The sequence below is a fragment of the Sander lucioperca genome, chromosome 9 (assembly GCF_008315115.2).
Source record: "Sander lucioperca isolate FBNREF2018 chromosome 9, SLUC_FBN_1.2, whole genome shotgun sequence".
NCBI lineage: Eukaryota > Metazoa > Chordata > Actinopteri > Perciformes > Percidae > Sander > Sander lucioperca.
In genome coordinates, this window is record NC_050181.1 from 40,336,678 (window position 1) to 40,364,612 (window position 27,935).

A 27,935-nucleotide genomic window follows, 5' to 3' on the forward strand; every position below is an offset into this window, starting at 1 on the left:
AAAATAAAATACACAATGAAAGGCGTGGTAAAACCTTCTCCAAACAGGTAAAACCAAGAGCTGTAGGGCACTTGTGTAGACTGGTCTTGGACCACTTCGCTGCTTGCTTATGCTTATTCGAAGTAAGAATTACGTTTGCATCCTGTTGTATGCGTGTTTATCTGTATTGACCATAAACCTATGCCATAAACATAGCTTTTATTTTGAAGGTTCAAAACGGAAGCGACGATTCTAAAAACCTGGCGCTCAGTTCCTCTGAAAGTGAAACCGGTCGAGGAAGCGTTTGGACGACACACACGAAAATACTTTCTTATATACATCCATAAAAAAAAGTACATGTTAGAACTTCACTTGTGAATTGTTCGCTTTTAAAAAGGTTTTGTTTTACTGATTTACAGCAGACGCGCCTTTTCGCTTCTTGGACGTAAATCGACAGTGGTAAGTTTTAACGTCGTAAATTGACTAACCTGTGGACAGAGGTTAGCTAATTTATACAGCCTGTAACGTTAACGCTGCTGTAAATTATTTAACGTTACAGTACTATCAAGTAACCTACACGTTTGGCTGTTGTTGAATGTAATGTAAACGTTATAATGATTTGACATTACATTATTTTAGTTGTGCTACCCAGGCTTGGGTTAAACCAAATTTATAATTTTCACTTTGTGACATCACACAAACGTCGACCAGACGTGTTGTTTTTCCGTGACGTCACTTTAGCATATCCTTGTGAGTTTTCGCAGTTTGAATCCACTCAGTGATTAAAAAAAACACCACTTTGACCCATCCTGTAGGATAACTATAACAAAAAAATACTGGTAATAATAGTAGACTACATGTTATACACAGTACTAGATTACAAAGTGGTATTCAAAAGGCAAATATAAAACAAGAAAAAGGAAGTGAACATATTAAAACCAAGAATAAAATAAGGAAAATGGGATTAATATACTGTACTAATATACCACACAAATACACATACAAATATGTTGACCATTTGAAATACATATTAGTCTTATTAAACCTATCCATGGGAACAATCAACAAGTTCCTGCCTTGGACCTCAGACTGCTACAGGTTGAGAGTAAAGGTACTCTAACAACATGTCACAGTGATTTTACTGTACTTTCTTGTATGTTTATCACTTATGGAGGGAATGTATTCAGTATTTCTGTTATATTCAGCCACATCAAGTATAGAGATGGTATTTGGCATTCAAGCTCATCTTATGTTTTCACTTCCCATTAAATGCCCACTTTTCCTTTTTACCTCCTGCTTTGAATGTATATATTTGTTTTTCTGTATTTATTGTTCATGTTATATTAATGTTTAATATGTTATGTTTGTTTGTTTATGTATGCACCTTTCACCAAGTCAAATTCCACATAAGTGTACTCATTGTGGCAATAAACCCTTTTCTGAATTCTGAAAACCTTTTTCTGATTCAGATTTCAGATTTTTGTCTCTATTGTTTAACAACAACAACCTGTAGAGTACAGTGAGCGTAACACCAGGCCTGTGCTGGAGGGAGTGGGTCTGTGATGGATAGGTTGAAGCTGTCCCGCATAGATGAGGAGCTGGTGTCCTCTGAGGTGGCAGCTCTCTGCTTCTTGTGTCGTGATGTCATCAATAGGAAACGCCTGGAGGGGGTGAGCACCACATACCTAGTACTGTTGTCTTACTTGTCGTACTTGTCTTAACCACATGACTGAGGAAAAATGTCTCATTGACCTTGTTTCCTTTCAAGGTTTGTCCTCTCAAAGGTTGGTTTGTGTGTTTGTGGCTGTTCTCATACAGATCGTGGATGCAAAAGGCCTGTTCTTGAGACTAGAAGAAAAAGGACTGTTGGAGAACGATTTCTTCCTGAGTCAGCTGCTCCAAACTATCTGTCGAGCAGATCTCCTCAACCTCCTGGAGACAGACAGCAGGCAACCAGAAGAAACCGACGCAAATCCCATGCTGTCAGATTACAGGTACATGTAAAGGCAGAAATACATTTACTGTAACTGGAAGAGATAACAGTACGCCAGGATTTCAATTCAGCTTTATTCCCAAAGTTGTATTCTTTTGTCTTCTGTTTCTTTGTCTGTCCCTCTCCTCTTTCTCTTTTCTCCTCTTCTGCTCTTTATGTCAGGGTGATGCTGTACCGAGTATACGAGGACATGACAGAAGAAAATCTTGACAAGATGAAGTTTCTGTTGTCCAACAAACTGGGCAAAGCAAAAATTGAGGCATGCAATGTGAGAGAACACACCCACAGTTACATAAGAAATAATGACATATATATATATAAGATATACACACAGCAACAACCCAATTACGGCGTAGGAAGTGATTTCTAGATTTGAAATTCAGCTGCAAAGCCTCTACACTAACAAGACACAAACATGGTTTTTTTTCTGTTAATTACAGACAGCACTGGATGTGTTTGCTGAAATGGAAATGGCTGGTTTACTGTCAAATACAAATCTGCATGAGCTGCATACAATGCTGCTGGAGTTCGATCAACAACTGGCTTTGATTATACAGCGCTACACGGAAGGTGTGATATGCACTTACACACACAAGCACATGCACATTTAAATGTTGTATTACTATGAAACTTGTGGAATTATTGTATTCTTTTTAGCAACCCGGCTGCCTCGAATTCCTCATGGCAGCATGGATTACCAGGTGGGTTTATTAATGTGTGTTTATGTACAGTTAATCCTATAATGAGCCAGTTTACTGAGGAGCCGGACTCTGTTTTTCTTCCCACAGAGGGTCAGCACCTTTCAGCCAACACAACCCAACGGTAAGTCTGTTTTTTTTTCACTGTTTAACTCACCGACTTTACCATTCATTTATCGTGATACTCAGCCATTAACTAATTATTTCCAATGACAGACTGATCTCATGAAGTGGCATATGTATGACACGCCAATTCGTATGCCAGTATTGCCGTGTTATCAAGACGCATACTGCATTTTTTAGCATGTTTATCAACGTTGTTTGGCCTCCATTGACTTACATTACCTTGCGATTGTGTGTGTATTGACGCCGTAGCGATTAGTATGAAAGGGCGAGATTGGTCGGGGTGGAGGATGGGTCAAACACAGGACTTTCACCCAGGAGGGCGGCGATCGCGTCCCACGTGTGACTTCATGTCCCGCGTGTGATGTTTCCTTTGCACGTTTTTTGTTTTCCTAAACCCTTCTTCTTTTTCTAAATCAAACCCTGTTCTTATTTTCCTAATCCCAACCGTTTGTTCTTTTCCTAAACCGTAGCCTCGCGGTAACACGTGGCCTCGCGATAACACTCCACGTGGCTTTAGAAAGCGGCGTGTATGTTTACGCTGTGACGATGCAGACTGTCATCCACTGGATACAGCCAGACATAAATGTAGACATACACGCGGATAGCTCAAAATGCGTACAGATAACACACCACTTGGCTTTAGGAAAGTGCCGTGTATGTTTACGCAAAGTCATGATATCACGTTGCCAATGACTAGCCTTCCACCTCCCTCACTGCTATAGATGTTCACTCTCATGCTATCATTTGTAGTATACCCATAGAAGGGGATGTAAGTTTTCGCTGTTTTTGTTCTTCAGATGCAGGAGCATCCGATGCATCCGTTGTTTTCTCCGATGCAGAACCAATGACCTCCCCTCTTTCTGACCACGTAACCATTCACACAAACACAAATTCCTCTCATTCATTTTGTCAGAGCATTATTGTTTATGATTTGTCTATGTGGATGTGCTTGTGCCCTTTAGACAGAATACTACGCCCTGCTTCATAACCCACGTGGTTTGTGTGTGGTCATCAATAATGAGTACTTCCTGGGAACAGAACTGAAAAATCGAGGAGGGACTCAGGAGGATGCAAGTAAAGTATCCTTGTATTTGAACAACCACGTGATTTGTTTATGTACTGTTTATCTATTAAGTTACCTAGCAACATTCAGGGTTGAGGATGCTCAGAGTTTATACTTATTACACATGATATGACGATATAAAATAAAAACTATTAAATCTATCGGTATGCTTTCATTTGACACAGAGGCTCTGCTCACAGTGTTCACCCGCCTTGGCTTTAATGTGGTGGTACACGACGACCTGACTGCCCACAAGATGCTTCTTGTACTGCGAGAGCTGGGCTCAAGGAATTTTTTGGATGATGATGCCTTGGTGAGCAGTGTTACACACCTTCAGAGCTGTAATATCTGTGACTACTGTATATGCTTTATGTTTTGCTCTTTAAAGGAACAGTTTGACATTTTGGAGAAAGATCAAATTTGCGGGCTTAAAGGAAAGTTTGGATGTTTTGAAATGGGGTTGTATAAGGCTCTTATCCATAGCCATGTACTGCTATGGACCGGGACAGCAGCCATTTGATCAATCATAGGTCATTTCGGGGAGAGAAAAGTGCTTGTATTGGCTGTTCAGTGCATGCATTGCCCGTGTGACAGAGAGGGGAGAGGGAAAGCTGCAGGAAGATGTTTCGCTCAACTTCAAATTCGGTGGTTTTTCACAGCTTTATGTTGCCATCAGACAGCCCTGTTTAAGTTTACACAGAGGGAACTCAAGTCTTTCTGTGCTCTTGTCAAAGCCACCAGAATCCTTGGACAAAACGGTAATTGTACATCGAGGCAGCAGTAAACCAGCAACTCCCCTGTTCTGCAAAGTAAAATAACAGTTTTTTTGTCAGAGCATTCTGGTGGCTTTGATGAGAGCATAGGTAACTGCTTCAGAAAGCTCTTAATCAACAGTCTTAAATTGAACTTGGTGAACCCTGCTATAGCTTCATATTATGTACCTGGTACAGCCGTGAGAGTGGTATCGATCTTCTCAACTAACTGTGAGCAAGAAAGCGAATAAGCGTATACAAAATACTACTAATAGTAAAACTAATAAATAAAAAAATAGTAAAACTATTCCTATTAAACAGTATGTTTATAATAGTCCTTTCAAACAATTTCAAACATTAACTGTGACTGCTTGCATACACAAATCATCATGTGTCAGAGGGAATCATATCTAAAATCCAAGTTAAATTGAGATGTAACACAATAAAAAGAAGAAGAAAACAACATGTCTGCCTCTGATCTTAGGTGGTTTGCGTGCTGTCCCATGGAGAAAAGGGATGTGTCTATGGGATTGATGAGAAGCCGGTGTCTTTGCGAGAACTGTCCTTGCCCTTCACTAGCGGGAGAGCTCCCACCTTGGCAGGGAAGCCCAAACTGTTCTTCATCCAAGCGTGTCAGGGAAGCAACTACCAGAGAGGATCCCTGCCGTGTCCTCCGAAGCCAAGACAGGAGGAGGGGGACAGACAGAGCCGCCTGGAGGCAGACGCAGGTCGCGTGGACGGTGAGACAGTGCCTTGGGATGCTGACTTTCTGCTGGGCATGGCCACCGTGCCAGAGTGCAAGTCGTTTCGAAACACTGCCAAAGGCTCCATCTACATCCAGGAGCTGTGCAGGCAGCTGATGAGGTCAGCAGAAAGGTGAGAGATGCCTCCATCCAGAGTTTAAGATGATGCTTGTTGAGATTTTTTTATCCACTAGCTACAGTTAAGGCAAAGATTTGGCCAACTAAGGCTACATCTACACTCCTACGTTTTCGATAAAAAACAATATCTTTTGCTACGTTTACGCCTCACGTCCACACTACTCCGGTGTTTCCCGCCCCCCTGAAATGGAGACATTTGGAAACACTGCTGCCCCCGCTTTGGTTTGAAAACTCTGGGGTTGCTTTGTAGTCTGGGTGGGCACAAACGGAGACCTTTGGAAACGACGATGCACGTCAGTCAGTCTTATCAGCTAGGTAGGCTTACATACTGTACCTTTCAGTAACAGTTCCACCTTGTTGTTGGTCTCTAAGCAATGAAATCCCTGGTCTTACTTTTCGCTATTGTTGTTCTCTGTCCAAAGTATTTTTTACTTACATCCATGATTTACAACCGCAGAGTAACGTCAGACAATCTGCTTCCTGTTTACATCAGCACGCACATGTCCCGTGTATGCAAATGTTCATGTGATATGCATTGTCAGACGTGTAAATATGCATGGCGATTCGTTCTGCTACAGGAGCTAAAACTCTTGTGTGGACAGAAATGGGTTTTGTCTCAAAAAACGCAGCTTAAAAATGATAACGTCGTGTGTGGATGTAGGCTAGGTCAGTCTTTAAAACCAGGCTTAACCACAGCACTTACTGACTGTCGTACTACACAGATGTGATGGGTGACACCTTTCAGTTTGAAAGTATAGTATTCCCAAACTATTATAAATAAGTCCTAATATAAAGTTAAAAAGTAGGACTTAAGATTCAGGGAGAGTGATGTGTGTATGTATGTATATGTCGAGAGTCAAGACTAATATGTGACGCATACATCAACTGTGTTTACAGTAGGCCTAACTGTCTGACATGATCCAAAACCTCTTAGAACCCCATTATAAAAAAAATGTTATTGTGCAAATCTAACCTTATTCCAGAAAAAGGGAACACATTCCTGTTGTCCCAGTTTAGGGACTATAATTCTGTTGCTTTTTCTGTAGGTCTGCTTTTGGACAAGGTTTTTCAAATGTGCAACAGTGCTGTTGATATTATACTGTATGTTAGAGAGCATGATGTTGTATTAAAATATACCCACAATTTAAACAAGGATTATCATTTGTCATGCGTTTCCTCTGTTTTCTGTGCAGCTCGGAGATGGATGATATGCTCACTGTGCTGACACGTGTGAACAGGGAGGTCAGCAAAGGAGAATATTTAAACTACAAACAAATGCCAGAGCCCAAGTACACCCTCACCAAGAAGCTCGTCCTCAAATTTGTGTGAGCCGACCGGGACCAAGTGCAACACTGAAAATGTGCCAAATTTACATAGAGTCATATAGACCCGACTGGTTTACTGTGTGTATGACTGTTGTTGTTGTGTGTGTGTGTGTGTGTGTTTTTTAATCCGACTTCATGGAACAGCTTGATAGATGAATTTAAATGTAGGCGTCTCTGTCTGGAGAGTCTGATGCCTCTTCATCTTGCAAAAGCATCATGTTATATAAAATGTAACAGAAGCCACTCCCATGTGATTTAGGAAAAATAAACAATCAGACGTCATTTGGAAAGTTTCTTTGTGTCACAGTATTACAGATCACAGAGAAGCAGTTGCACAAAACCTCCCTCAATCTTTTTATACAATGAAGTCAATATGCAGTGCACATAGTAGTTCTCAACATTTGAGAATAGTTTCATTACAGGGAAAACTAACATAAGTCTTCCCTTAAAATACAATTTATTTATGTTGGTATTGGTGGTTGTATGGAGTCAGAAGTATTTAAAAACAAAAACAATAAAGGTAGCTATACCAAAATGTAAAAATGCTCTGTTACAGGTAGAAGTCCTTTAATCAAATACATCTATCCATTATCTACTCCTTTGCAGTATCAGGTGCTATTCACAATTTAATTAAAATAAAGGTATAAGAGTAAAATGATCGATGAGTTGATATGTGTAATTGACATGTACATTGTTTTAATGTTGAAGCTCGTCCAGGTAAATATAGTGTTGGACTCATCTATGAATGCAACACATTTATTGCTGCTGTCAGATGAAGGCAGGAGAATAAAAACGACCTTTTAACTCTAAAATGGAGAAAAAAATATATGATTGCACTAAATGGAAATTCTCAGTCAAGCATGTGCAAGTACAGTATTTTTGTTAATGTACTTTAGTATGTTGTTGTAATGCACCTTTATTCAGTAACATGAAAAGGGCCTGTTGAAAATAAGTCTGCTAAACCCGTCAGGCCTTGGCTTTCCATACAAAAGACACACGCCCTGTGTGTGTGTGTGTGTGTGTGTGTGTGTGTGTGTGTGTGTGTGTGTGTGTGTGTGTGTGTGTGTGTGTGTGTGTGTGTGTGTGTGTGTGTGTGTGCGCGCGCGCGCGCGCGCGTGCGTTTTTGTGTTTGACAGATTCCTCTGGACTCCACCCTGCTCTTCACTGTTCCGGGAAATGTTCTTCACTGCTGCTGCTGCTGCTCAACATACAGGACAGACCTGAGGGAACAGACGGGCAGGCCGCCGAACAACTTCATATTAACCACAAACCTAACCGAATCTCTTCAGTAGGCTACTTTGGAGTTTTTTGGAAACAGAGAGGACTTTCCGATACCGGAAAGACTTCCAGTTTTCCCATTTTACCGCTAAGAAATATTAGGTTACGACCAGACTGTTTCTTTCGTTGACATCTCATAGTTGGTAAGAGGAGCTCATTTTAAGATGTTTTCATGTTTTCATAGCGGGTTAATGGTCCTGAAATACATTTTATATTGAATTGAACCTGTTGCTAGTGGTGTAACCTTGTATTTTCTGTTAGCTAATTCATGGCAGTGTATGTCTGTGTGTCCCTGCAGGCTAACGCCACTCACCTGAAAATACCTTTTGTGAGCCGGGGTTTATTTCTCAGTAAACAGGGTGGAGTGGGTGTAGTCAGCCTTGTGTTTGAGCAACAGCTAATCAATCTCAGTGTTAAGTCAAGTTCCGAAGTTAAAGTTTAATGTAGCCATAGTTCATCTGATACCTATGCTACAGAGCTGTCTTTGGTCCGAATCTGAAATGGGGGAACTGATGGTGCATATTTTCTGTCTGCAAACGTGGTTACGTTTACACACTGGGTTGTTTGTTTACTGCATTGCTCTCAGCTGCAACACCAGATATAGCTACAGTGCATTTCAACCCAGGAATAGTTTTTTATTTATGGCAGACATTTTAACTGTCCTACTAGAAAAATCCCAGGTGTAACCACCAACATTAAAGATGGCTTCATTCAGTCCCAGTGAGCCAACATGCATAGGACCAGGGCCCCAGACTGACCTGAAAGGGAATGTAGCCATAACTAATACTGATTTTATACTAACTAATTAATTCCACCTGTTTCCCATTTGGTTTGATAACTTTGTTGTGCATTGGTGGGCATATTCCTCTTGATTCATTCATTCAGTTGTCAGTCACCATACTGCCCATAGACGCAAACACTGCTGACGTAGCTGAACTCCAGTAATGGACGTGTGGTAGTGAGGGGGGGGTGAACCTTATTTAGTTTTTTAAAACAACGATTCTAACGATGATTTCATTATTGATTAAATGGCCAAATGTTTTCTCGATTAATCATATGATCATTAGGTCTATAATCATCAGAAAAACCGACCAACGACCAAAAGAAAAATTACACTATCATCCCCCTCCCCCACCCTAATATTTTTTGTAACAGAAAAACACTTCACAAAAATTGTCCAGAAATAAAGAAACGCAAGTTATTAGGTTAATAAAAAATCTGGATGTTTTGACATTGGTTTTAATTTGATGGTCAGTTTCAAGTCCACCGTTGTAAACAATGCAAGGTTACATGATTTGAAAAGAAGAATGGTGAAAAGTCATGATGACAAAGGCCAAATGCAGGAAGTTGTTTTAGTAACAGTAGTTGATATATATCACCAATATAAGCTAAAAGACAGTTTATGGGTTATCTACTCAACAACAGCCTATAATAGCCTGTGTATGTATGTATGTATGTGTGTGTGTGTGTATGTATATATATATATATATATATATATATATATATATACACACATACATACACACTTTTTAACATGTTCAAAATAAACTAAACTAACAGTTAAGTCAAAACCTTAGACAGTCTCAACAAAAAGCAAAAATGAAAATCTTTGTCAAACCAGTTCACACTGTTATTGTCTTGGGTATTACATGATTATGATGTCCGTCCAAATGACAGGCTTCATGTTAACTTTTCTAGAGAAGAGTTAATGCTCTCCCATTCAAACACCTTTAGCCCTCTTATCTGCTAACTGTGTCTCAATGACCAAACAAGTGACCAGTTCTGTGGTGCCTTCTGTAACTGCAGATACTCTGAAGCACTTTTTCCATTTAGTGTTTTCTGTTCTGTTGCTTGGTGCTCTGGATGTGATGTAATGGCAGCATGAGGTGGAGCCAGCTCTTGAATTCCTTTACTGTGCGTATTCCCCTAAAAAGCCCCAGTGAATAAATGCGTGATTGAAAAGGAACCTACTTACACGGTCTTTTCAATATGGTGGCTTAGTGTTTATTTTGTAACGAGTCAGAAATCATCTGCAAAATGGGTGAATCCATTTTTGGGAGAAATGTGTTTGAAAACTCAAATTATTCAGGTTGTAAAAGTGGGTTAATTTTGTTGCTAAAGCACTGACAATATCCTGTAAACATACCACAGCTCTTTTAATAGGCTACATAGGAACATGGAATAGTTTGGCCATATGTGACAACATTATGTGTATGACTGGGTGTGTGTCTGGTCTATTATAAGACATTTCCCTCAGAGACGTATGTGGTCGTTCCTGAGCCTGTGGTGGTTTTTGGGACCACATTGCTTAGTAGAACCATATGTTCACTTTAACCTGATACAACCCCAAATGTATCTCCAAGTATGATTATTATTTTTACCCAGCCAAATCTGAGTGTTAGATAAATATGTGCGCACACAAATTCACACACACCAACAGCTGCTCAGTACGCTGGCCTAATGCCAGTCTGTGCTTTTTTGTAACTGAAGCCAGGATTTCTCATTTATGTACGTGTACAGGTTTGTGATGGCTTATATGATACTACTGCTGTTCACTCTCTCAGCTTGTATACATTGAAATGTGAAACAGACGTGAACTGTATTTTCTCCAACTTCCATCCTTAGGTAAAATGTCCAGGTCAGACTACCCTCCAGGGTACGATGACACCCGGGACCTGCTGTATGCACCTCAGGGTGGAAATTACCCACCACCCCCTGCGTATGGCTTCCCTGGCTTTGGTGGTCCCCAGCCAGGCCAGCCCTCTGCTCCCTACCCCGCTGGTCCAAACGCTTCTATGTATCCAGGCCAGCCAGGGGGCTATCCTCGGGGCCAGCCAGGGGGCTATCCTCAGAGCCAGCCAGGGGGCTATCCTCAGAGCCAGCCAGGGGGCTATCCTCAGAGCCAGCCAGGGGGCTATCCTCAGGGCCAGCCAGGGGGCTATCCTCAGGGCCAGCCAGGGGGCTATCCTCCCGGCCCGTACCCAGGACAGCCTCACTCTGGAGCTGGCTACCCCAGTCACCCTCCCATGCCCCCTGTCATGCCACCTACCATACCATCAGATATCCTGAGCTCGGGTAAGACAGGGACTGCTGAGCATATCAGTGTGTGTCTTCTAATTTTTTATTTAAAAAAAATGTTTAATATGTGAAGTAAGCATTGTGCCACTTATGACAAACCTTTTAAATGATGATGCATTTTGGTACTTTGTGCTGACATTTAAAAAAAAAAAAGAAGAAAAACACTGGCTTGATGAATCGTTTGAAAAAACAAAATTAAGAGTAAAACATGGGAAAATATGCGTATACACTTTTTGCCCAGAGTTGGGGCCTTTTCACACCTGAAAGTCCGAACCAAGGTGCACGCTTCTGTTTACATTGTATACATTTGATCTGGTTAGTTTTGGTTTCACATTGCAATTATGCGAGCTGCGCACTAAAGAACTATACATCCTGTCCTCTCGTATCCTCTCTCTCTCATCCTCGGAAAATAATTGAAAATTGTTGAAGTTTTGGGGATTTATTTTCCAGCTGACTCTTTGTCTAACCAAGCGTCAATTAAACACTCCTCCTCTCTCCATGTGCTACCCGCGGCTTATTTAGTTATGTTGCATTGTTTTTCCTTTTTCCGGTTCTGACCATATCCTGCCAAAACTTCTTGTAATTGGTCCGAAAGGCTGAACCATCCAATAAAATGTTTTCACACTAGAACCGAACCGCACCATGGTTTGATCCGGACCGAGATACCCTCTTTTCGTCGGCTGTTTGGTCCGGACCGTGGCCCAGCAGAGGTTTCACAACTGTCATGTCATTTTTGTTCAGATCAAACTGAAAATTTCGAAAGATCCGACCAAATGCGGTAGGTGTGAGAGGGCCCTTAGATGAGAAAATCAATACTACTCGCATCCAGAGGTTAAATTGGGCTGGAGTGCAGCTTCGCCTCCTCAGGTCCACAACACACCCTGCCGGAACTCAGCTCCGTCTCCTTCAGCACCGAAATTTTGCCAGGGCTTCAGCCTCGAATGTTTTGAGTGTAGCCCTGAATGTATTTTGAAAAGTTGACTGACAAATATGAAACCGGACATCGCTTAGTGTCCACTCTCGCTGTAAAAAGCTGTGCAGCTTCAGGTTTATGGACATGCTCTGCTGTCGACATGCTGCGGCAGATGTGTGGTGTTTGAGCTCCGTGTATTTCTGCCGTAGATTCGGTTTCCCACCTCCGATGTAGAGCAGCGTACAGCCACTTCCCTAAACTGTCTCATTCAGAGACCAGAGTCTCAAACGGGGCTCTGTGTCTGTCAGACGGTCTGAGATCTACCGTATCAGCAGAGCAATCACGTACATGCACAGCTAATCTACCAGACTATGGTGCAGGTAGATTATTTTCTGAAATATAGTGACTTTATTCTTGTAATAGCCAATTCTAACTTTATTTTTCACAAAATATCACGACTATTCCAAATCTCAGAGAACACAGATGGGATGAGTTATTTTGAATGTGTACAAAGTTTTGGACATGAGCAGAAATCTTGCTCAAACATCTGAAATATTACAGTCCAGGGGTTTATTAATACATTAAAATGAATAATGTGTCATTGAGGTGAATAATTATTGTATGCACATTTAAGGAGTTTACTTCCCCAACAAAAGATGCAAAAGAGGAGGCAAGAGTAAATGATGCCTCTAGGCTACATGTGTGCTGACTCAGATATAATTAGAAAAGTCGATCTAAAGGAGAATAAAGCAATACAGATTTCCTAAGAGCCTTATTGCAATATATTACATTATGTTTTTATATTTGGATTGTAATGTTTCCCTTTACATAAAGATATTTCAGGCATATTGATTCAGAAAAAGGTAGAAATAGGGGCATAAAAATGCAGGAAATTAAGTGTTTAATGCTAAAAAAAAATTCTGGGGGTGGATCCAGACCCTGACCTTTGGATTGCCAGACCAGTTATGATTTGGCCAAATGTTGGTGCCATCTAACTAACAAACTGGAAGCTAAAATGAACATACACTGGGTATTAACAAGCTGGGCAAGCCAATCGCTGTTTTGCATTGCATTCAGTTTATTTAAATGGGTCCGGGCTAAGACTGAATAACGGGTAGAGCTATCGAGCAGCTACCACTGAAGTCATCTGTTCACAGTCTGGAACTTTTTCTCTTTTTTTGCCGTTTTCAAAAGTTTTTTTTGGGCCGAATCAAATGTTTTATGGTCACGATTCATCTCTTAGCTGGCTGCCTCGGTTCCAGACTTAAAACTCTTTATATCAGCAGTTTAATGAAACGTCAACGGAGATAATGAACGGGAGGAAATACTTCGAAAACAGAGCCTTTAAAAAATGGTGATATAGAAATTGGCCCTGATTCTCTTAAATCAACATAATTTTCTTGTTTAAAAATATGTTTACATATTTGACAACCAATATTTTCAAACATTTTCAATTTCATACATTTTCCGAGGGTAAAATCTGTTGCCTGCCTGTTAACATTAGCCTAAAGGTAAAAGATAATAATAAAGTAAGTGAATTGTATAGTATTTCTCTTTGTTTGAATAATTGATCAACCCTACCTTACACATTAATACTAGAAAAAGAGCCCCATTGGTGTAAAAACACATTAAGTAATTTTACGGCGCAATTTTGAATGATGACCATTCACCGTAAATAAGGGCTCCCCCTCCCTACAAAAGCCAATTTAACCACTGCTCGCATCTGTACAGTAAATGTGAAGCTACTGACCGGAGATGGTTAGCTCAGCATAAAGACTGGAAACAGTTCCATTTTTGTACAGATTAAACAAACTAGATGTAACAGAGCTGAGCTGTGGAGGTGCTGGTAGGCAGATTAATTACCTTTTGGACAGAGCCATGCTAGCTGTTTCCCCCTGCTGCCAGTCTTTATGCTGAACTAAACTAACCATCGCCCCACTGTACAGACATGAGCGGTATCAATCTTCTCATCTGACTCTCGACGGCAAGAAAGCAAAGAAGCGTATTTACCAACATGTCAAACCATCACTTTAAATTTTGATGTTATGATGCCTCATCTCTAACTCTTGATTGGTGAGGGATGACACGTTTTCTGTAGCTCTTTGTGGTCAGTGCTCATATTTCTGTTCTGCTGACAAACACAGGTGATGAATTTGCGGCAAGCGACAGCGGTTGGGACAGTCTGAGCATTCGTCATGCCTTTATCCGAAAGGTAAAACACACATTTCACACAAACCATAATGAATTAGCCGCAGTTTGTGTCTGTCATGTATTATCATTACATTTAAGTCACAGAGCAAAGAGAGGACCGACGGGGTGTAATGTCCCTTTCTGTATGCATGTGTTTTTCAGGTGTATTTGATTTTGGCGTCTCAGCTCCTTGTCACCACAGCCATTGTGGCCGTATTCACATTTGTGTGAGTATACAGAGTGTGTTTTGTTTGCCTGTTTGTATTTGTGGCTGCGCGTGTCACACTGTTAACTCTGCCTCGGTTTCTCACAGCCAACCTGTCAGATACTTCGTACAGCGAAACCAAGCTATCTACTGGGCATCATAGTAAGTCCTACACTGTATTTACCTCAGCACATTTAAAGTTACGTTTTATAGGAATCAAAATGAAAGTTTGTGAAGTTCAATACATTCATCTCTGCATTTTGTTGTTTTAGTGCTGTGTATATTGTCACCCACCTTGTGCTGGTCTGCTGTAAGGGCCCCCGGTGAGTGACTACTCAGTTTTACAAAGAATATTTGTACAAAGAATATTCGTAAAACTGCATTTAATCTTCTAATCGCGCTCTCTTTGTAGGAGAAAGTTCCCATGGAACGTCATTCTGCTGTTCCTCTTTGTAAGTAAGATGACTTGTGATTGACTTGGGAATCAGGAAATGGAGACGCATTGTTACTGGCAGTTTCCTGGACTTGAATCAAGTCTATTCTTAGACTAAAACACTGTAGCTTTCTTAGTGAAGATTTCCAACAGGCTATGCTAGTATCTTTCCAATGCTAGATGTTTGACTTTGATAGTAGAACTGACAGAACAGTGAGTCAGCGCCACACCTGACCCAGGCTGTGTTTGCATAATGCCTTTCGATATGTTGTTTCTGTGTTTTATCAGCTCTGTGCACAAAATGGCTCTGTGTAATACTTTGTGGACTGTTATTAGATATTAGATATGTGGTGGTCATTTCTAGATGATTTCCACATTCTTGAGTTGTTGCGGTAATAAATTATGTATTATCATTTATGTAAGGGGACCATCACTTTTTTTTCTCTGCGTATTGCTTTTTATAGCTTTATATTGATAGATGTTTAGGTCAGTTACAGGATTTCTTTCCCCCCCTCATGTTGTGATGTGACTGTATTTTTTTAATGGAAAAATAAACCTTTTATTTTTGTTTACAGACCCTGGCTTTGTCCTACATGACTGGATCCATTTCCAGGTAAAACAAACGTACACAGTCCATGCAGTAGTATATAAACATCTAGTGGTTAGTTTCCCTCAGAATGAACTCTGTGTTGCTTCATGTTTTTAGTTACTACGATACAAAAGCAGTGTTTCTCGCTCTGGGGATCACTGCCGTCGTCTGCATCGCTGTCACCGTCTTCTGCTTCCAGACAAAGGTAGTGTGTGTGTGTGTGTGTGTGTGTGTGTGTGTGTGTGTGTGTGTGTGTGTGTGTGTGCGCGCGCGCTTATTAGCTTCAAATGGCCACTGTGTATTTGTGCGGTCACGTGTATCAACCTGTTGGTTTCTCTTTCTAGGTGGACTTCACCAAGTGCCAGGGCCTCTTCTGTGTCCTGGGTATTGTGATGTTGGTGACTGGCATCATTGCAACTATTGTGCTGTCATTCAAATATGTGAGTTTTTCTGTAAGGCTGATTAGAACAAAACACAGCTTCCTGATAACACACAAGTTTCCATCATTGTAATGCCTGTTTGTTGTTGCAGATTCTGTGGCTTCATATGCTTTATGCAGCGATGGGAGCCATAGTTTTCACTATGGTGAGTGTTACGCAATTTCACCATTGATGGTGGTTTGTTACTGTAATTTTTGTTACAGTTGCACTGGTGGTAGTACATGTGTAACTCTTTCAGATCGTGTTCGAGTGTAATATTGAATGTTTCTTGTTTGTCTTGTAGTTCCTAGCGTACCACACGCAGCTGCTGATAGGGAACAGGAAGCACTCTATCAACCCAGAGGAGTACGTGTTCGCTGCGCTCTCAATCTACGTTGACATCATTCAGATTTTCCTTTTCCTGCTGCAAATTATCGGTGCTTCGACCAAATAAGTGCACCCAAGGGTACGCAAGCAACTTGGGTCAACAGAGTGCAGATTAACGCCTCCAAAACCATTCTGTGCCTTTTTTTTTTTTTAAACCTTTTGCTTTGTTTTCAGCCAGAATCAGAATACATTTATAAAATCATGATGCACTCCGGTGAAAATGTCTTAGGAATGAATTTGAGATTTGGTCCTATGACCAAAAAGATTTTTTCCTGAAATTAATTTTTGTGTTTCTGTATTAAGTGACTTATCAGTGGTTTAAAAAGAATATTAATACTACAGTATAAATACAGCAAATACCTTGAGACACTGGATTTAAGTTGAGGCAGACAGCGTCTCAACCTTTCTTCTCTGCATGTAGAAACTGTGGCCAATCTGTATATATGTTGAGAAAATGAGCAACCATGTTTATTTTATGTTTAAACTCCCAATTTGCCAACAAAGAGGCCCACCTCTCTGGTTGGCTTTGAAGTACAGTAGGGGTTGGCAATACCACAAAATTTGTTGATACCAAGTAATATCAGGGCCAGGATCGTATTAATACCGATACTGATACTCTTTATCTTTATTTATTTAAGTGTATGAATCATTAATAGGCTACTTCTAAATACATTTTATTTACCAATAATTAGTTTTTCAAACATAAGGCATTTCTTTTTACATTATATATTATTATACGCTGTTTATAGTTCCACATTTTGGGAAATACTTTTCTGAGTTTGATGAAAGGATTGTCAGGTTAAAAAAAATGCCTACTAGCACTTCTAAAGCTAACTACTTATCTTATTATATCGTTTGTTTAATTCCTAAAAGAACAAAGTGTTTGCTGGACTTTTTCTTCTAGTAACTTCCTGAGCTCGTTTTTATACTAAGGTTTTTGTACAGACTAAACAAACAAGGTAGAAAGTGTTATTTAGCGAGCTTTACACGTGCTGGTAGGTTTGTTACCTTTGGACAGACCAGGCTAACCGTTTCCCGTTTTTTTTAGTCTTTATGCTAAACTAAGCTAGCCCGTTGCCAGCTCGCTTCATATTTAGCATACAGACATGAGTGATATCGATCACCTCTTTTAACTCTCAGCAAATGTATCAAGTGAATGAGCATATTTCTCAAAACATTGAACTTTAATGATGTGCATGTCAGAAGGCAAAGCAGGCTTTCATGGTAAATAGTAATTGAGATGTGAAGAGAAGTGTTTATGTGTAAAAAAAAACAAACCGTGATGTTACATGATGTAACCTTTGGTAAACTACACATGGTGTCTGCAGTATTGATACTTTAGTGATAGATCTGCACACCCCTGAAAAACAGCTCGGTACACCTAATGACAGCCACTGACCTGCTGTCATGGCTTCATATTAACAAGCCTTTGCTAAAGGTTTAATCCACATGTTGCTATATTGTAACTATATATCGTAACTATATGCATTATACATCACTACAGTGCCTTCACAGGGTGAGGTTTCTGCGTTTAGATTTTTTTTTTTTACTTTAAGAAGGGTTCTATTCCACCAGTGTTTATAGTATTGATACATATGTTCATGTATTCTCATCCAATCTGGGTCAGATACTGAGTGCCAGCAGGGTGGGTTTGTCCATACAGGATAACACAATCGGGGCCATGGTGTTAAGTTATTGGGACATTCCTGAAAGTCAGTGAGTTCAAGCTAATGTGTCCAAAGGCTCCTAAATGATCAACCCCAACCAGCTGGTCCTCTGCACATGTTTATATTCAGTATAGACCCAAGTTACATAAAACCCTTGACTCAAACAACTAAGGCAGACATTTTAATATGTGCAGCACAGATGGTCAGTGTGGGGGTATGGTAGGGTGATGAGAAAATGTATTTGCCTTTTCATATTAAATAAACATTTGTATTTCATATGTAGTTGTACCATTGGTGATACTTTTTCATTTTTGTATTCACACATTTATAAATATACATTTATTTGCTTTATCATATTTATAGAACATCAGCATTTAGGCTAATAAATGGGATAATTCCTTAGATTCAATGAAGTGGTCAACCTAAGCAGTGTGATCCATCTTTGTTCATAAGCAAGATAAATCTAATACGAAGCAACAACAAAAAGGCTGTCCTGATTAAAGGCTCAGTCAAAAGCACGTTCCTGCATCTGCCTCTAGAAGAAACCGTCTCAGAGGTTCTCTTTTGTAATCAGTCTTTGGGCTGTAGTGCAGTGGAGTCACCGTCTCAGTGGTGACATTCAGGATATGGTAGAAATCATTGCAGCCATATATGTACATCATTGTTCCAGTTTGACATCCTCTGCATGATGGCGGTAGCGACTGCCTTCATATTCTCCCTCGTTTGACCTTTTCATCCTCTGGCGAACTTTCAGCTGCTTCAGTCGGTTCTTGTCCACTTCTCTCTTGGCCAGGAGGAAGCCGATAATTCCAGTGGGTAGGCCTATCATCCTGGAGGAGGGTGATTGGTAATTATATTGATTATCATACTCAGTGGGCAACACATACAGTATCCATTATTGATGCTAAATCTAGATATACTCCACATATTGTAGTACGGAGGGAGCCAATTGGGTGGGAATGCAAAATGTTTGATTCATGGTTGGAAAGCTAGTTTTAGGAGATTTCAATCTCATGTGTTTGTGTTTCTTGTAATTAAATCATCCAGTCTTTGCTCTCTAGGAATACACAATGTTAGTTGTAACACTACTTAATTGCCAGTTTATTAGGTACACCTAGTTTGAACTAATGCAGTCTAAATACAACAGTCCTGCAAAGGATTGTTACCTTCATGAAGGTTTTTGTTGAAGCTGTTTCAATCAATTGCTGTTGAGTTGTATTGCGTTAAGAGTTGATTGAAATATTTTGTCCACCTTGTTTTTACGAGTGAGTGTAGAGATTATAATGTAAATTATATTATCTTCATGAAGATAGGATTTGCAAAACTGCTGTACCTAATGCTGCCCAGCAGCAGTAGTCATAGTGCAGAGAAACATTGATGATAATCAAGGCAAATTGCTCCTTATACTGTACATAAAGAAAAATAGTCTGCCGATGTTTGGTACTAACCTAAATTATAAACATATTGTCTCATGAAAGACAAACTGTAGTATAACGCCTTATGTGTAGCAGAATGTAACTCAAAACCAAAAGGTCTCTATGTGCACAGTTACATTTAGATTTAGGTGAGAATGACTAAATCTATTTCATAATATTTTACTGCTCATTAAACTTTGACTTAGGGGCTACATTTTGTAGTACAATGTCTGGGATCTTTTTTGTGGAAATCTCTTTGTTGAGCTGGTGACAGGAGAGTTCTTTGTTTGGATTGAAATGCTATATGTAAGAAATTATGTCTTACCACTTTAACTGTTTGGTGTCTTAGAAGTCCAAGTTGGATGTACACTTATGTTTGTGCAATAACGAACAAACATTTTTTTTCTCCTACTAGTAATGCTGCCAATGATACTACTTCTGTATGTGCTACATCAGCACTACTCCATACAGCCGCAAATACTAGTGTTACTGCTGATACATCTGCTACATTTAAATCAAGGTAAATTCCAACAAGTGTGGTTTAGTTATTTTTGCTCATCTACAAATCCTTTCTAGTTATTTTTGTTAAGTCACTAAGGGTGTGCATGAATGAAGAGAAGAGACTCACCAGGCATAGCCAATCCCCATCATGGGGTTCTTCCCCTTTTTCTTGGGGATGTATTCAGGACCCTCTTCCTCCTCGGCCCTCTTATCTTCTGTGTGGCTGCCGGCTGTGCTGTGGGGCTGGCTGCTCTTCTGTGGATCTGTCCTTGAGCTGCACAGGGAGGCAGCAGGGGAGACATGTAGCGGCCGATACTGAGCAGCATGCAGCCGCAAACACTGACACACTGTCGGGGTTTGGCTCCACCGGCCGGAAACAAGGTGCACACCTAACAGGAAAAAAAAAGACCTTTGTTCTTCAATTATAAGACTTCTGTCCCCTCTGCGACGGGGTTAATGTGAGCGTTGAGTCTGGTTATGTCATGTAAAAAGAAAATGCGCGTGTTGTCCAAAATATTAGAAAGTAACGTTAACGCTACAATGACGTTATTTCATGTTACAAAAATGCCTCTGCCACAGCTCCTGCCAAATGTAGCTTTAATGTTAACTTCATTAATATCTTGAGGGCCACTTCTACAGAACGTGCAATGTTAACACATTTGTATTTTACCTTTCAGTGTCGTCCCGACTGCAGTCACGTAGCGTGCCGCCATGTTTGTTGAATAATGTCGGGCATGCGCAGTGACATTTTCACCATATCCGACTGCTGCCACCTAGCGGACAACATCGATGTAGTGCTGTGAACTACTGCAGGAAATCATTAACAGCACCAAGCGGTTTTGTGTATGTCAACATTTTATTTATTAAAACATTTCCATTTACTCCAAATCATACTTTTACAAAAGACACACAATATAACTTGAAACCACTGAGGTAAGTAAGCCTCAGCATATGCCTTGAATATACAGTTATTGATAATCAGCAACTACACAAATCAGGGTGGTTCCCCTGACTGAGGGCCAAACAGACCGAAGCCAGCAAACAACTGGAGGACAAAGAGCAGCATATTTACAGGTCTGTTTGACTAAGACACGCTTTTTTTTTTTATCTTAAGGAGCCCCAGAATTTTCTGTACAGTACAACATGTCAAATAACATCTCCAATGCTACTTTTATGTATGCGTTACATATGAACATTCAAAAACACCTTGAACATCAACTTCATTGTTGAGGTTTAATATCAACAATCATGGAAGCTGTAAGGGGAGTGGAGAAAAACTAAACCGAGGCACGAAGGGAGGAGTTTAATCTTCCAGGATGTAGTTGGGGTTGACAACCAGAACTTCTTCTTCTGTGATGGCAGATTCTGAGCCCTTCAGCCCCCCCTGAGACAGCTCAATGAGGATGTGATCCTGGAAAAGCAGACACACTTGGTCAAGTTATGTCCAAACTTTGAAAGACTTGTCTTTCGATTTGAAAATAGTGGCTGTATTTTTGCAGAAGGGGGACTTACAAAGTGCACGAGCCTGTGAAGGACCTTCTCTATCAGACCCTTCTTATTGACGAGCTCCTCCTCTGAGTCGATCTCGGACTCAATCTCCTTCAGATACCAGTTCACCACCGCACTTTTCTTCAGTTCTTCCTCTTCCTCAGCTGCAACACAGACAGCAGTTAAAAAGGTTAAACTGTATAATTAAAGAAAAACACAAAAAAAGTATGAAGTTACCAAAAATATATTTTTTAGTAGTATATAGAGAGCCGTCTCCTACCTTCCTCGGCCCGGCGCAAATGCAGCACCAGCAGGTTGGAGATGCGTTTGTACTCTGTGAAGGACAGGCGGAGAGATGGTTTGGACTGGGTTCCAGACTCAGCGTGGCCGTTCACACCGTTGACATGTCCGTTAGTTCCATTGGTGTGCCCGTTAACACCGTCCACACCATTCACTCCGTTAGGGACGGCGTTTCCTGCAAAGATAAAGTTTGCATTGGATAAAACCTGGGTCTCTTTTCAGTCCCGATACAAACTGCTGGTCTAGCATAGGTACGTCATGTCTCTGCATTTCTATGTTAATGTGTACATTTGTCTCCAAGAGTGTGTGTTTTTGTGTGTCTGTACCATCCTCCTGGTGCTGCTCCTCTTCCTCCAGCTCGTCGTCCTGCTCCAGGTTGATGTCGGGCGTCTCCACTCTGATGATGGATTTGTTCAGAAGACGGAAGGCTTCCTTCACATGTTTGGGCTGCACCTGAAAACAAAAAGAAAGACCAACATTCGAATGTGAGTAGTTACAATCCTATACATTATTTCACCATCACTTAAAGATAATACTTTGCCCATATTGTAAAAAGTGTGATTTAAGCAGGTCAAGGTGCTATATAAATACTGTGAAAGTATCAAACGCTCAATTCACAAAGAAATGCACACAGCCAGTATTCAAAACGGTGCCTATAAACGAGCCGTCAGGACTTCCGTACGGTTGTGATGTCACAACTATACTAAGTATTTGACAGTGCTGTTACATCATTCCCCTGTTGCAATGAGGGTGTAGAGACACCGAGGGCACAGATGTGGAAGACCCAGAAACGCTGACCAATCAGAGCAGACTGGGCTTAATCAGAAGGGGGCCTTAAAGAGACGGTGCTTAAACGGAGCATTTCAGACAGAGGATGAATACAGGTGAATTCAGACAGTATGAGGAAAATGTTTTTTATAAACAATAACACATGTAAACATGTTCTAGTAGAAACCAAAAATACAAGTAGGATCCAGAATTTGAGCAAAATATCGGACCATTAAAAAAATGTGTTGGGGTTGTTAGTGTCAAACTGTTGTTGTGTAACCATCTGTGCCAAAGTCCCTGTGCACCTTTTGTGCTGAATAGGAAATCATTGTTGGTACCCACCTCGTCACAGCAGTGCATGCGCGCCATGCCCTCTGAAAGGCGGATCATGCTCTCCAGCTGTCGCACCGTTATTCTCCAGGCAGACTTGGACACACCTCCGGAGCCGTCGCGTTGGCGGAGGCGCTTGTACTGCTCAACGATGAACTCTTCGGATTCGCTGGAGATCTACAGACGCACACGAGGAATACGCAACGGTTAAATATGAATCACAAGCGTACAAATCGTTCGCCTCATGAAAAACGCACACAATCGGTGCAGCAGGCAGATGCACACCTTAGGTTTGAACTGCCTTGCAAAGAGCAGGTATCTGCGGATTTCATCCAGAGAGTACAGTCTGTCCACAGATTGCTCCATGCGGGTGTGCAGGTCCACGATGCGCCTGGCGATGGCGTAGTCCGTCACCTGGGATACACACAGATGAACATGCAGCATTAGACCAGGTCAAATAAAACGTTAATAATCCCTGTAGGGAAATTGGAGAATTGGAAATTGTTGTAGCATCAGATATGAGGAAGCAAGAAATAAAAAAGGATTTACATAATAGAAAATGAGGTAAACATAATGTACACACATTTAACACATCTGAAGTTCAAAAACAAAGCAAGAGTCAGTGCAGGAACAAATGCACAGACTATACCGCGTACACGCGTACCTCATTACACTCGTCCACCAGGATGAAGAAGAGGTCGAAGCGGCTCATGATGGGGGCGGACAGGTTGACGTTCTGCTTCAGACTCTTGCTGCGGTCGTAGCGCCCACCGACAGGGTTGGCGGCAGCCAGGATGGAGGTGCGAGCATTCAGGGTGGCCTGGAGGAGACGGAGGCAAAGTCTGGTTACTCTACTGAAGAGATGACTGAAAGGCTTCCGTTTAGTTTTGGCTTATAGAACAGTGCAAGTTGTAAAGCCTTAGTTGTATTGAATTTGTATGGTCATGCTATAGAAATGTGCATTAACGTTTCTCTTGACTAAAATGAGGTGTGAAATTGCATTTTTTTATCTTTATTTTTAACCTTTACCACACCAGAGTCAGTTGGACGAATTTCTGAAATAGTTTTAGCAGACCAAAACATCATAATCCTTATGGAAACACCACGGTGAGTCTTGAATTTCAGAACGTGTATTATTTCCACGATCGGTTTAATTTCGCTGCATTACCTTGACTCCAGCTTTGGTGATGCTGATGGTCTGCTGTTCCATGGCTTCATGGATGGCCACCTGGTCCTTGACGTCCATCTTGTCAAACTCGTCAATGCAGCACACACCCTGGAGGAAAACACTGCCATTAATACCACTGAATACACAAAATAATGTCCTTCGCTGCCTGCTTTATGACTTGTAACACTCACGTTGTCCGCCAGCATCAGAGCTCCAGCCTCGATGACAAACTCGTGGGACTCCTCGTCTCTGACCACCGCTGCCGTCAGACCGGCAGCGGTGCTGGCCTTGCCGCTAGTGTACACTGCTCTGGGACTGAACTCCTCCACGTGCCTGCACGCAATTTTAAATTACCATTCAGACTGACAGATCTGTGCGCAGAGTCAATACTTTCAGTCCTCTATTTGATGGATTACAATGTACAGTACAAGTATATATATACACACACACACACACACACACACACAAAGTAGTTACTGGTAATTTGTCTATATTGTGTTACATACTTGAGGAACTGGCTCTTGGCAGTACTGGGGTCTCCTACAATGCAGACATTGATATCTCCTCTCAGCGAGGTTCGCTCCATGGTCGTCTTTGGAACGCCTCCAAACAGCATCAGCAGGACGCCGCGCTTCACCTCGTCATTGCCTGCAAATCACAGTCACCATTTAGCTGAAAATCTGCAGCGTTAATAACCTTCAAAAGTTTTCCTGGATAGAGAAAATGTTCCGACAGCGGTTTCTAGCACTGACCGTGGATGGTGGGGAAGAGGCTGGTGCACAGGTGGTGGTACAAGTTCTTGTCCTGGCTCATCTCAAACACTTTCTCCCACTCCTTCTCGGTCATCTGGCTCTTTATGCTTTCTGCAGTCTGCTCCTCATCCCGCAGCTCCTTACCACCAAACTACAACAAGGGAAAACACACACACACTTGTAACTGAACACCAGGCATGTTTGGAGCTTTATTTGCTCCTTTGGTTTGGGTGAGAACAATGCTGTAGGTGCAATTGCTATGGAAATGCATTCATTATTAGCTTGTGTGCGTCTCTTACTCGTGGGTTGGTCGGGGCCACATTGCAGGCCAGGAAGGCCAGTCTGTATGAAAGCTCTCTGACGCCCAGAGCTTTCAGTCCTTTCAAACCCTCAGCCTCAAAGCCCTGGGGTCCTCCACCTACGCGGGTGCTGGTCTCTGCTCGCACACCTGAAGACGGGACGCCAATACAGACATGTCATGAGGTGTCAAATAAATAAAACTAATGTTAATTTGTTCAAATATGTTATTGCTTTCACACAGTCACAATATGTGACAACTTAAGTGAATTTAAGGCTCAAAGCGTGTGGTCAAAAATCACACCTGGGGTGGTGAGCTGAGAGACGTCCGGCACGACAATGAGGGTCCCGGTGAAGTCACAGCGGTCTCCAGCCTGAGCCGTCTCCACAGCCTCGGCCCTCAGGACGATCTCCAGGGAGCGTGGGATTGATCCGCGAGGCAGCTCCGCCTGCGTCTCCTGGATACGCACCTGAACACACAGAGTTAGACTCCATCAGAAAGCTCAAGCTGTCATCAGTAAACCCATTTCCCATGTATGCATACACACACATACATCCTCTCTCTCTCATAGTTACCTTCTGGAAGTCGACAAACTTGGATTTGTGCGTGTCGAGGTGGAAGCGGGAGCGGTTGTTGCAGACGGGGTTTCTGCAGATGGTTGGTGGGGAGTATTTGAACTGCTGAGGGACATCTTTGATCAGTGCCTGGCAGTCCATGCACAGGAAGGTGCCACTCACCTGCAAAGTGATTATAAAGATAATGATATAACAGACACGCTCAACATTACTATTTATGCACCACAGCTTTCATTTGGTTTTTTAAGCGCGGAGCACTTCTGGATGCTACCGCACACCACTAATTATTGTAGTGCATGTGTTGACTCTTACCAGTTCAGGGTGTACTGGGTGTGTCCTCACCACCTGACCACTGATCCTCACCAGGGTGCCGATGCGCATGGATGACAGCTCACGGATCCTAGATTACACACAAGAAGAGGGTTGATATATTGCGCTAGCTTTTTGCTCTTTTAACAAATTTAATCAAGTCTTAGATTAAATGTAATTTGAAAGATAAAATTACAGCAACTTCATCATTTCTACTGAGACAACTACAGTATGGGAAGTCACAATATAGTATGCCATATCTCATATGTCAACAAAGTGTGCGCACAGTGATTCACACCAAAACCAGCAATTGATGTAGGTTTGTCATGTCTCTTACTTGTGTCTGGTGGGAAGATCCTCGAGGGCTACGTAGAACTCTTTGTTGAGGGGAACATTCCCATGATCCCGAGCAAAGTTGCGCACTGCCCGACAAAGGAAGGGGTAAACTCTGAAAACACAATCCTTTCATGTTAATCCACAGCTGCCTCTCCATGGCTGCCAATGCATCTGCTGGTTATTTATTTACCAATACACATGGTATGCCACTACAGATTAGAACACCAGCTTTACTGGTGAGTCCAAGTTACAGTGAAAGTGTTGCTTACTCCAGCATTGTCATTAGAGATCAAACTGAGGCTGCAAGGCCACAAAAGTGCTAATGCAGTGGGGTTGATGCGGTTAGCTCACCTGTAGTACTCCTCCTGAATGGTGGTAGCCAGCTCCTGGTTGAAGCCCTCCAGGTCTGTGAAGCTCACCAGCAGCGTGTTCCTCTCAGGCCTGATCAGCTCCTCGGCCTCCCGGACATACTTCACCTCCCCATCCCCGGTCTGGAACCTACACACGGATTCAGGCAGCGGGAAAAAGGTAAATAATATACATGAACAACAGCCGGTCGAGACAGCAGTGAATCCGCATAGTTACTGATAACGAATCTTTTAAAAATGATGCATCATGCGATTAACTCGTGCACAGCCTGTTTCGGCCGACAACAATACAATGAAGCCTGTTGATGGCTGACTTACTCCTCTAAGAAAGCCTGGAATAGCTTCTGGCATTTTTCAGCCAACTCGTCTTTCACCATCTCTCCGGCATTCTCCGCAGTTGCTGTGGCAACATCCATGCTGAAACACCGTCAAACTGGAATAAAAGACTCAAAAACTTGTGCAAAATTCACAGAGCCGTACCGCTCTTCTCCGGACAGACACAGCACGCTATAATAGTCCTGACAACAGAGCAACAGTTTCGCGCGAAAAGAGGGACACGTGATCTTTGGCGCGCCGCTTTCGTCCAATCGGTAATGCTATACAAATGCTCTCTGGGTTGTAGCCAATCAGGAGTGATATGACTGCTCTTTCCCGCGGCACGCTTCCTGCTTCAAGCCAGAGCCATAGAGATATGACAATAAGTCTTTCTCTATCACTCTGCTTCAAGCCATTCAAGCAAGTTCAGGGAAAAAAAAGGTGAAGACAGACAAGTTAAAAAAGTTGTCATTTTTCTCCTTTTGTCTGTGTCGAACAGTTGCTCAATATTATTTCACTTAAGGTGGACACAATACGGACAAGGTCCCAGCCTCAAAATAATTATGTTTCGTTTCCAGTTTTGCAAAATGCTGCTAGAAATGCATAATAGATTATGATTGTCCATGGCTACTCACATTGTCGTCTAGTCAGATAGCTTTCTCTAATCCTAACAATACATCCCTAATAATACATCATCTTTTTTGCATTATTACAACAAATAGATGGTGGAGAGAATAATAACTCAGTGTTATTGCACAGGGTTAATATCACTAATCATTATTATCCACACGTAGCCTACAAATCGTTAGTGTGATTATTAGCCTACCTAGTAGCATCAGTGTTGTTAATATGTGCCTAAATTGAATGTAGTGCTACAGTTCCCCGCTGTGACCACTGTAGGGCAGTAAACACAACCATACGACACATCATAATTCTAATATAATTACATAATTCACAGTTCTTCACTCATCAACAGTCACCTCAATAGAGAAACATCATATAATACAACTTCCCGATACTTCCCATTCAAAATCTG

The 27,935-nt window shown here is 41.6% G+C and overlaps 4 protein-coding genes across 10 annotated transcripts; 2 read left to right on the forward strand and 2 right to left on the reverse strand.

Moving 5' to 3' along the window:
• Window positions 1-241: 241 nt before the first annotated feature.
• Window positions 242-15,774, forward strand: casp8 (caspase 8, apoptosis-related cysteine peptidase). 5 transcript variants are annotated; one of them, XR_004898278.1, is made up of 13 exons: window positions 255-438; window positions 1,480-1,649; window positions 1,798-1,973; window positions 2,135-2,240; window positions 2,413-2,542; window positions 2,630-2,673; window positions 2,761-2,794; window positions 3,594-3,664; window positions 3,759-3,870; window positions 4,045-4,172; window positions 5,096-5,487; window positions 6,686-6,913; window positions 15,713-15,774. XR_004898278.1 is itself a non-coding variant. In XM_031306844.2 (13 exons), the coding sequence occupies exons 3-13, from the start codon at window positions 1,542-1,544 to the stop codon at window positions 6,819-6,821; spliced, it is 1,437 nt and encodes a 478-aa protein (XP_031162704.1). In that variant the 5' UTR covers window positions 255-436; window positions 739-742; window positions 1,493-1,541; the 3' UTR covers window positions 6,822-7,099. The 5 variants fall into 5 exon arrangements, 4 of the variants coding, with proteins under 4 accessions (XP_035860935.1, XP_031162704.1, XP_031162703.1 ...); XM_031306844.2 differs by lacking the exon at window positions 15,713-15,774 and adding an exon at window positions 739-742 and having other exon boundaries at window positions 255-436; window positions 1,493-1,649; window positions 6,686-7,099; XM_036005042.1 differs by lacking the exon at window positions 15,713-15,774 and having other exon boundaries at window positions 242-438; window positions 1,456-1,649; window positions 6,686-7,099.
• tmbim1a (transmembrane BAX inhibitor motif containing 1a) lies at window positions 7,956-18,252 on the forward strand. Of its 3 annotated transcripts, none has more exons than XM_036005044.1 (13): window positions 7,956-8,238; window positions 10,721-10,960; window positions 11,006-11,170; window positions 14,231-14,298; window positions 14,439-14,503; window positions 14,590-14,643; window positions 14,754-14,804; window positions 14,894-14,933; window positions 15,490-15,527; window positions 15,621-15,708; window positions 15,848-15,943; window positions 16,035-16,088; window positions 16,227-18,252. In XM_036005044.1, the coding sequence occupies exons 2-13, from the start codon at window positions 10,726-10,728 to the stop codon at window positions 16,374-16,376; spliced, it is 1,104 nt and encodes a 367-aa protein (XP_035860937.1). In that variant the 5' UTR covers window positions 7,956-8,238; window positions 10,721-10,725; the 3' UTR covers window positions 16,377-18,252. The 3 variants fall into 3 exon arrangements, with proteins under 3 accessions (XP_035860937.1, XP_035860938.1, XP_031162711.1); XM_036005045.1 differs by having other exon boundaries at window positions 10,721-10,936; window positions 10,982-11,170; XM_031306851.2 differs by having other exon boundaries at window positions 10,721-11,170.
• Window positions 18,253-18,526: 274 nt separating this feature from the next.
• Window positions 18,527-20,675, reverse strand: si:ch73-71c20.5 (DUF4748 domain-containing protein). Its single transcript, XM_036005046.1, has 3 exons — window positions 20,563-20,675; window positions 20,020-20,281; window positions 18,527-18,806 (listed from the first exon to the last, which is right to left on the reverse strand). Exons 1-3 carry the CDS (start codon window positions 20,603-20,605, stop codon window positions 18,635-18,637), a joined length of 477 nt encoding a protein of 158 aa, XP_035860939.1. The 5' UTR covers window positions 20,606-20,675; the 3' UTR covers window positions 18,527-18,634.
• Window positions 20,676-20,732: 57 nt separating this feature from the next.
• Window positions 20,733-27,220, reverse strand: mcm6 (minichromosome maintenance complex component 6). Its single transcript, XM_031306838.2, has 18 exons — window positions 26,903-27,220; window positions 26,568-26,714; window positions 26,218-26,328; window positions 25,884-25,971; window positions 25,572-25,733; window positions 25,300-25,465; window positions 24,998-25,146; window positions 24,699-24,849; window positions 24,453-24,594; window positions 24,138-24,279; window positions 23,947-24,054; window positions 23,443-23,598; window positions 23,064-23,192; window positions 22,791-22,955; window positions 22,007-22,133; window positions 21,661-21,855; window positions 21,405-21,544; window positions 20,733-21,303 (listed from the first exon to the last, which is right to left on the reverse strand). Exons 1-18 carry the CDS (start codon window positions 26,998-27,000, stop codon window positions 21,196-21,198), a joined length of 2,484 nt encoding a protein of 827 aa, XP_031162698.1. The 5' UTR covers window positions 27,001-27,220; the 3' UTR covers window positions 20,733-21,195.
• Between the last annotated feature and the right edge of the window lie 715 nt (window positions 27,221-27,935).

What these genes read in the sequence shown, in the direction of transcription:
- tmbim1a (XM_031306851.2), top strand. Translation starts at nt 10,726, where the DNA reads ATGTCCAGGTCAGACTACCCTCCAGGGTACGATGACACCCGGGACCTG. An exon ending in ATCAGATATCCTGAGCTCGG is followed by an intron (nt 11,171 to 14,230) that starts GTAAGACAGGGA and finishes TGACAAACACAG; the next exon opens with GTGATGAATTTGCGGCAAGC. An exon ending in GCTATCTACTGGGCATCATA is followed by an intron (nt 14,644 to 14,753) that starts GTAAGTCCTACA and finishes TTGTTGTTTTAG; the next exon opens with TGCTGTGTATATTGTCACCC.
- si:ch73-71c20.5 (XM_036005046.1), bottom strand. Translation starts at nt 20,605, where the DNA reads ATGGCGGCACGCTACGTGACTGCAGTCGGGACGACACTGAAAG. An exon ending in AGTCGGGACGACACTGAAAG is followed by an intron (nt 20,282 to 20,562) that starts GTAAAATACAAA and finishes TTTTCCTGTTAG; the next exon opens with GTGTGCACCTTGTTTCCGGC. An exon ending in ATGGGGATTGGCTATGCCTG is followed by an intron (nt 18,807 to 20,019) that starts GTGAGTCTCTTC and finishes ACCCTCCTCCAG; the next exon opens with GATGATAGGCCTACCCACTG.
- casp8 (XM_036005042.1), top strand. Translation starts at nt 1,542, where the DNA reads ATGGATAGGTTGAAGCTGTCCCGCATAGATGAGGAGCTGGTGTCCTCT. An exon ending in CCCATGCTGTCAGATTACAG is followed by an intron (nt 1,974 to 2,134) that starts GTACATGTAAAG and finishes TCTTTATGTCAG; the next exon opens with GGTGATGCTGTACCGAGTAT. An exon ending in AGGGACTCAGGAGGATGCAA is followed by an intron (nt 3,871 to 4,044) that starts GTAAAGTATCCT and finishes CATTTGACACAG; the next exon opens with AGGCTCTGCTCACAGTGTTC.
- mcm6 (XM_031306838.2), bottom strand. Translation starts at nt 27,000, where the DNA reads ATGGATGTTGCCACAGCAACTGCGGAGAATGCCGGAGAGATGGTGAAA. An exon ending in CCTCTTCCCCACCATCCACG is followed by an intron (nt 24,595 to 24,698) that starts GTCAGTGCTAGA and finishes TGTGATTTGCAG; the next exon opens with GCAATGACGAGGTGAAGCGC. An exon ending in GGAGCAGCACCAGGAGGATG is followed by an intron (nt 21,856 to 22,006) that starts GTACAGACACAC and finishes TTATCTTTGCAG; the next exon opens with GAAACGCCGTCCCTAACGGA.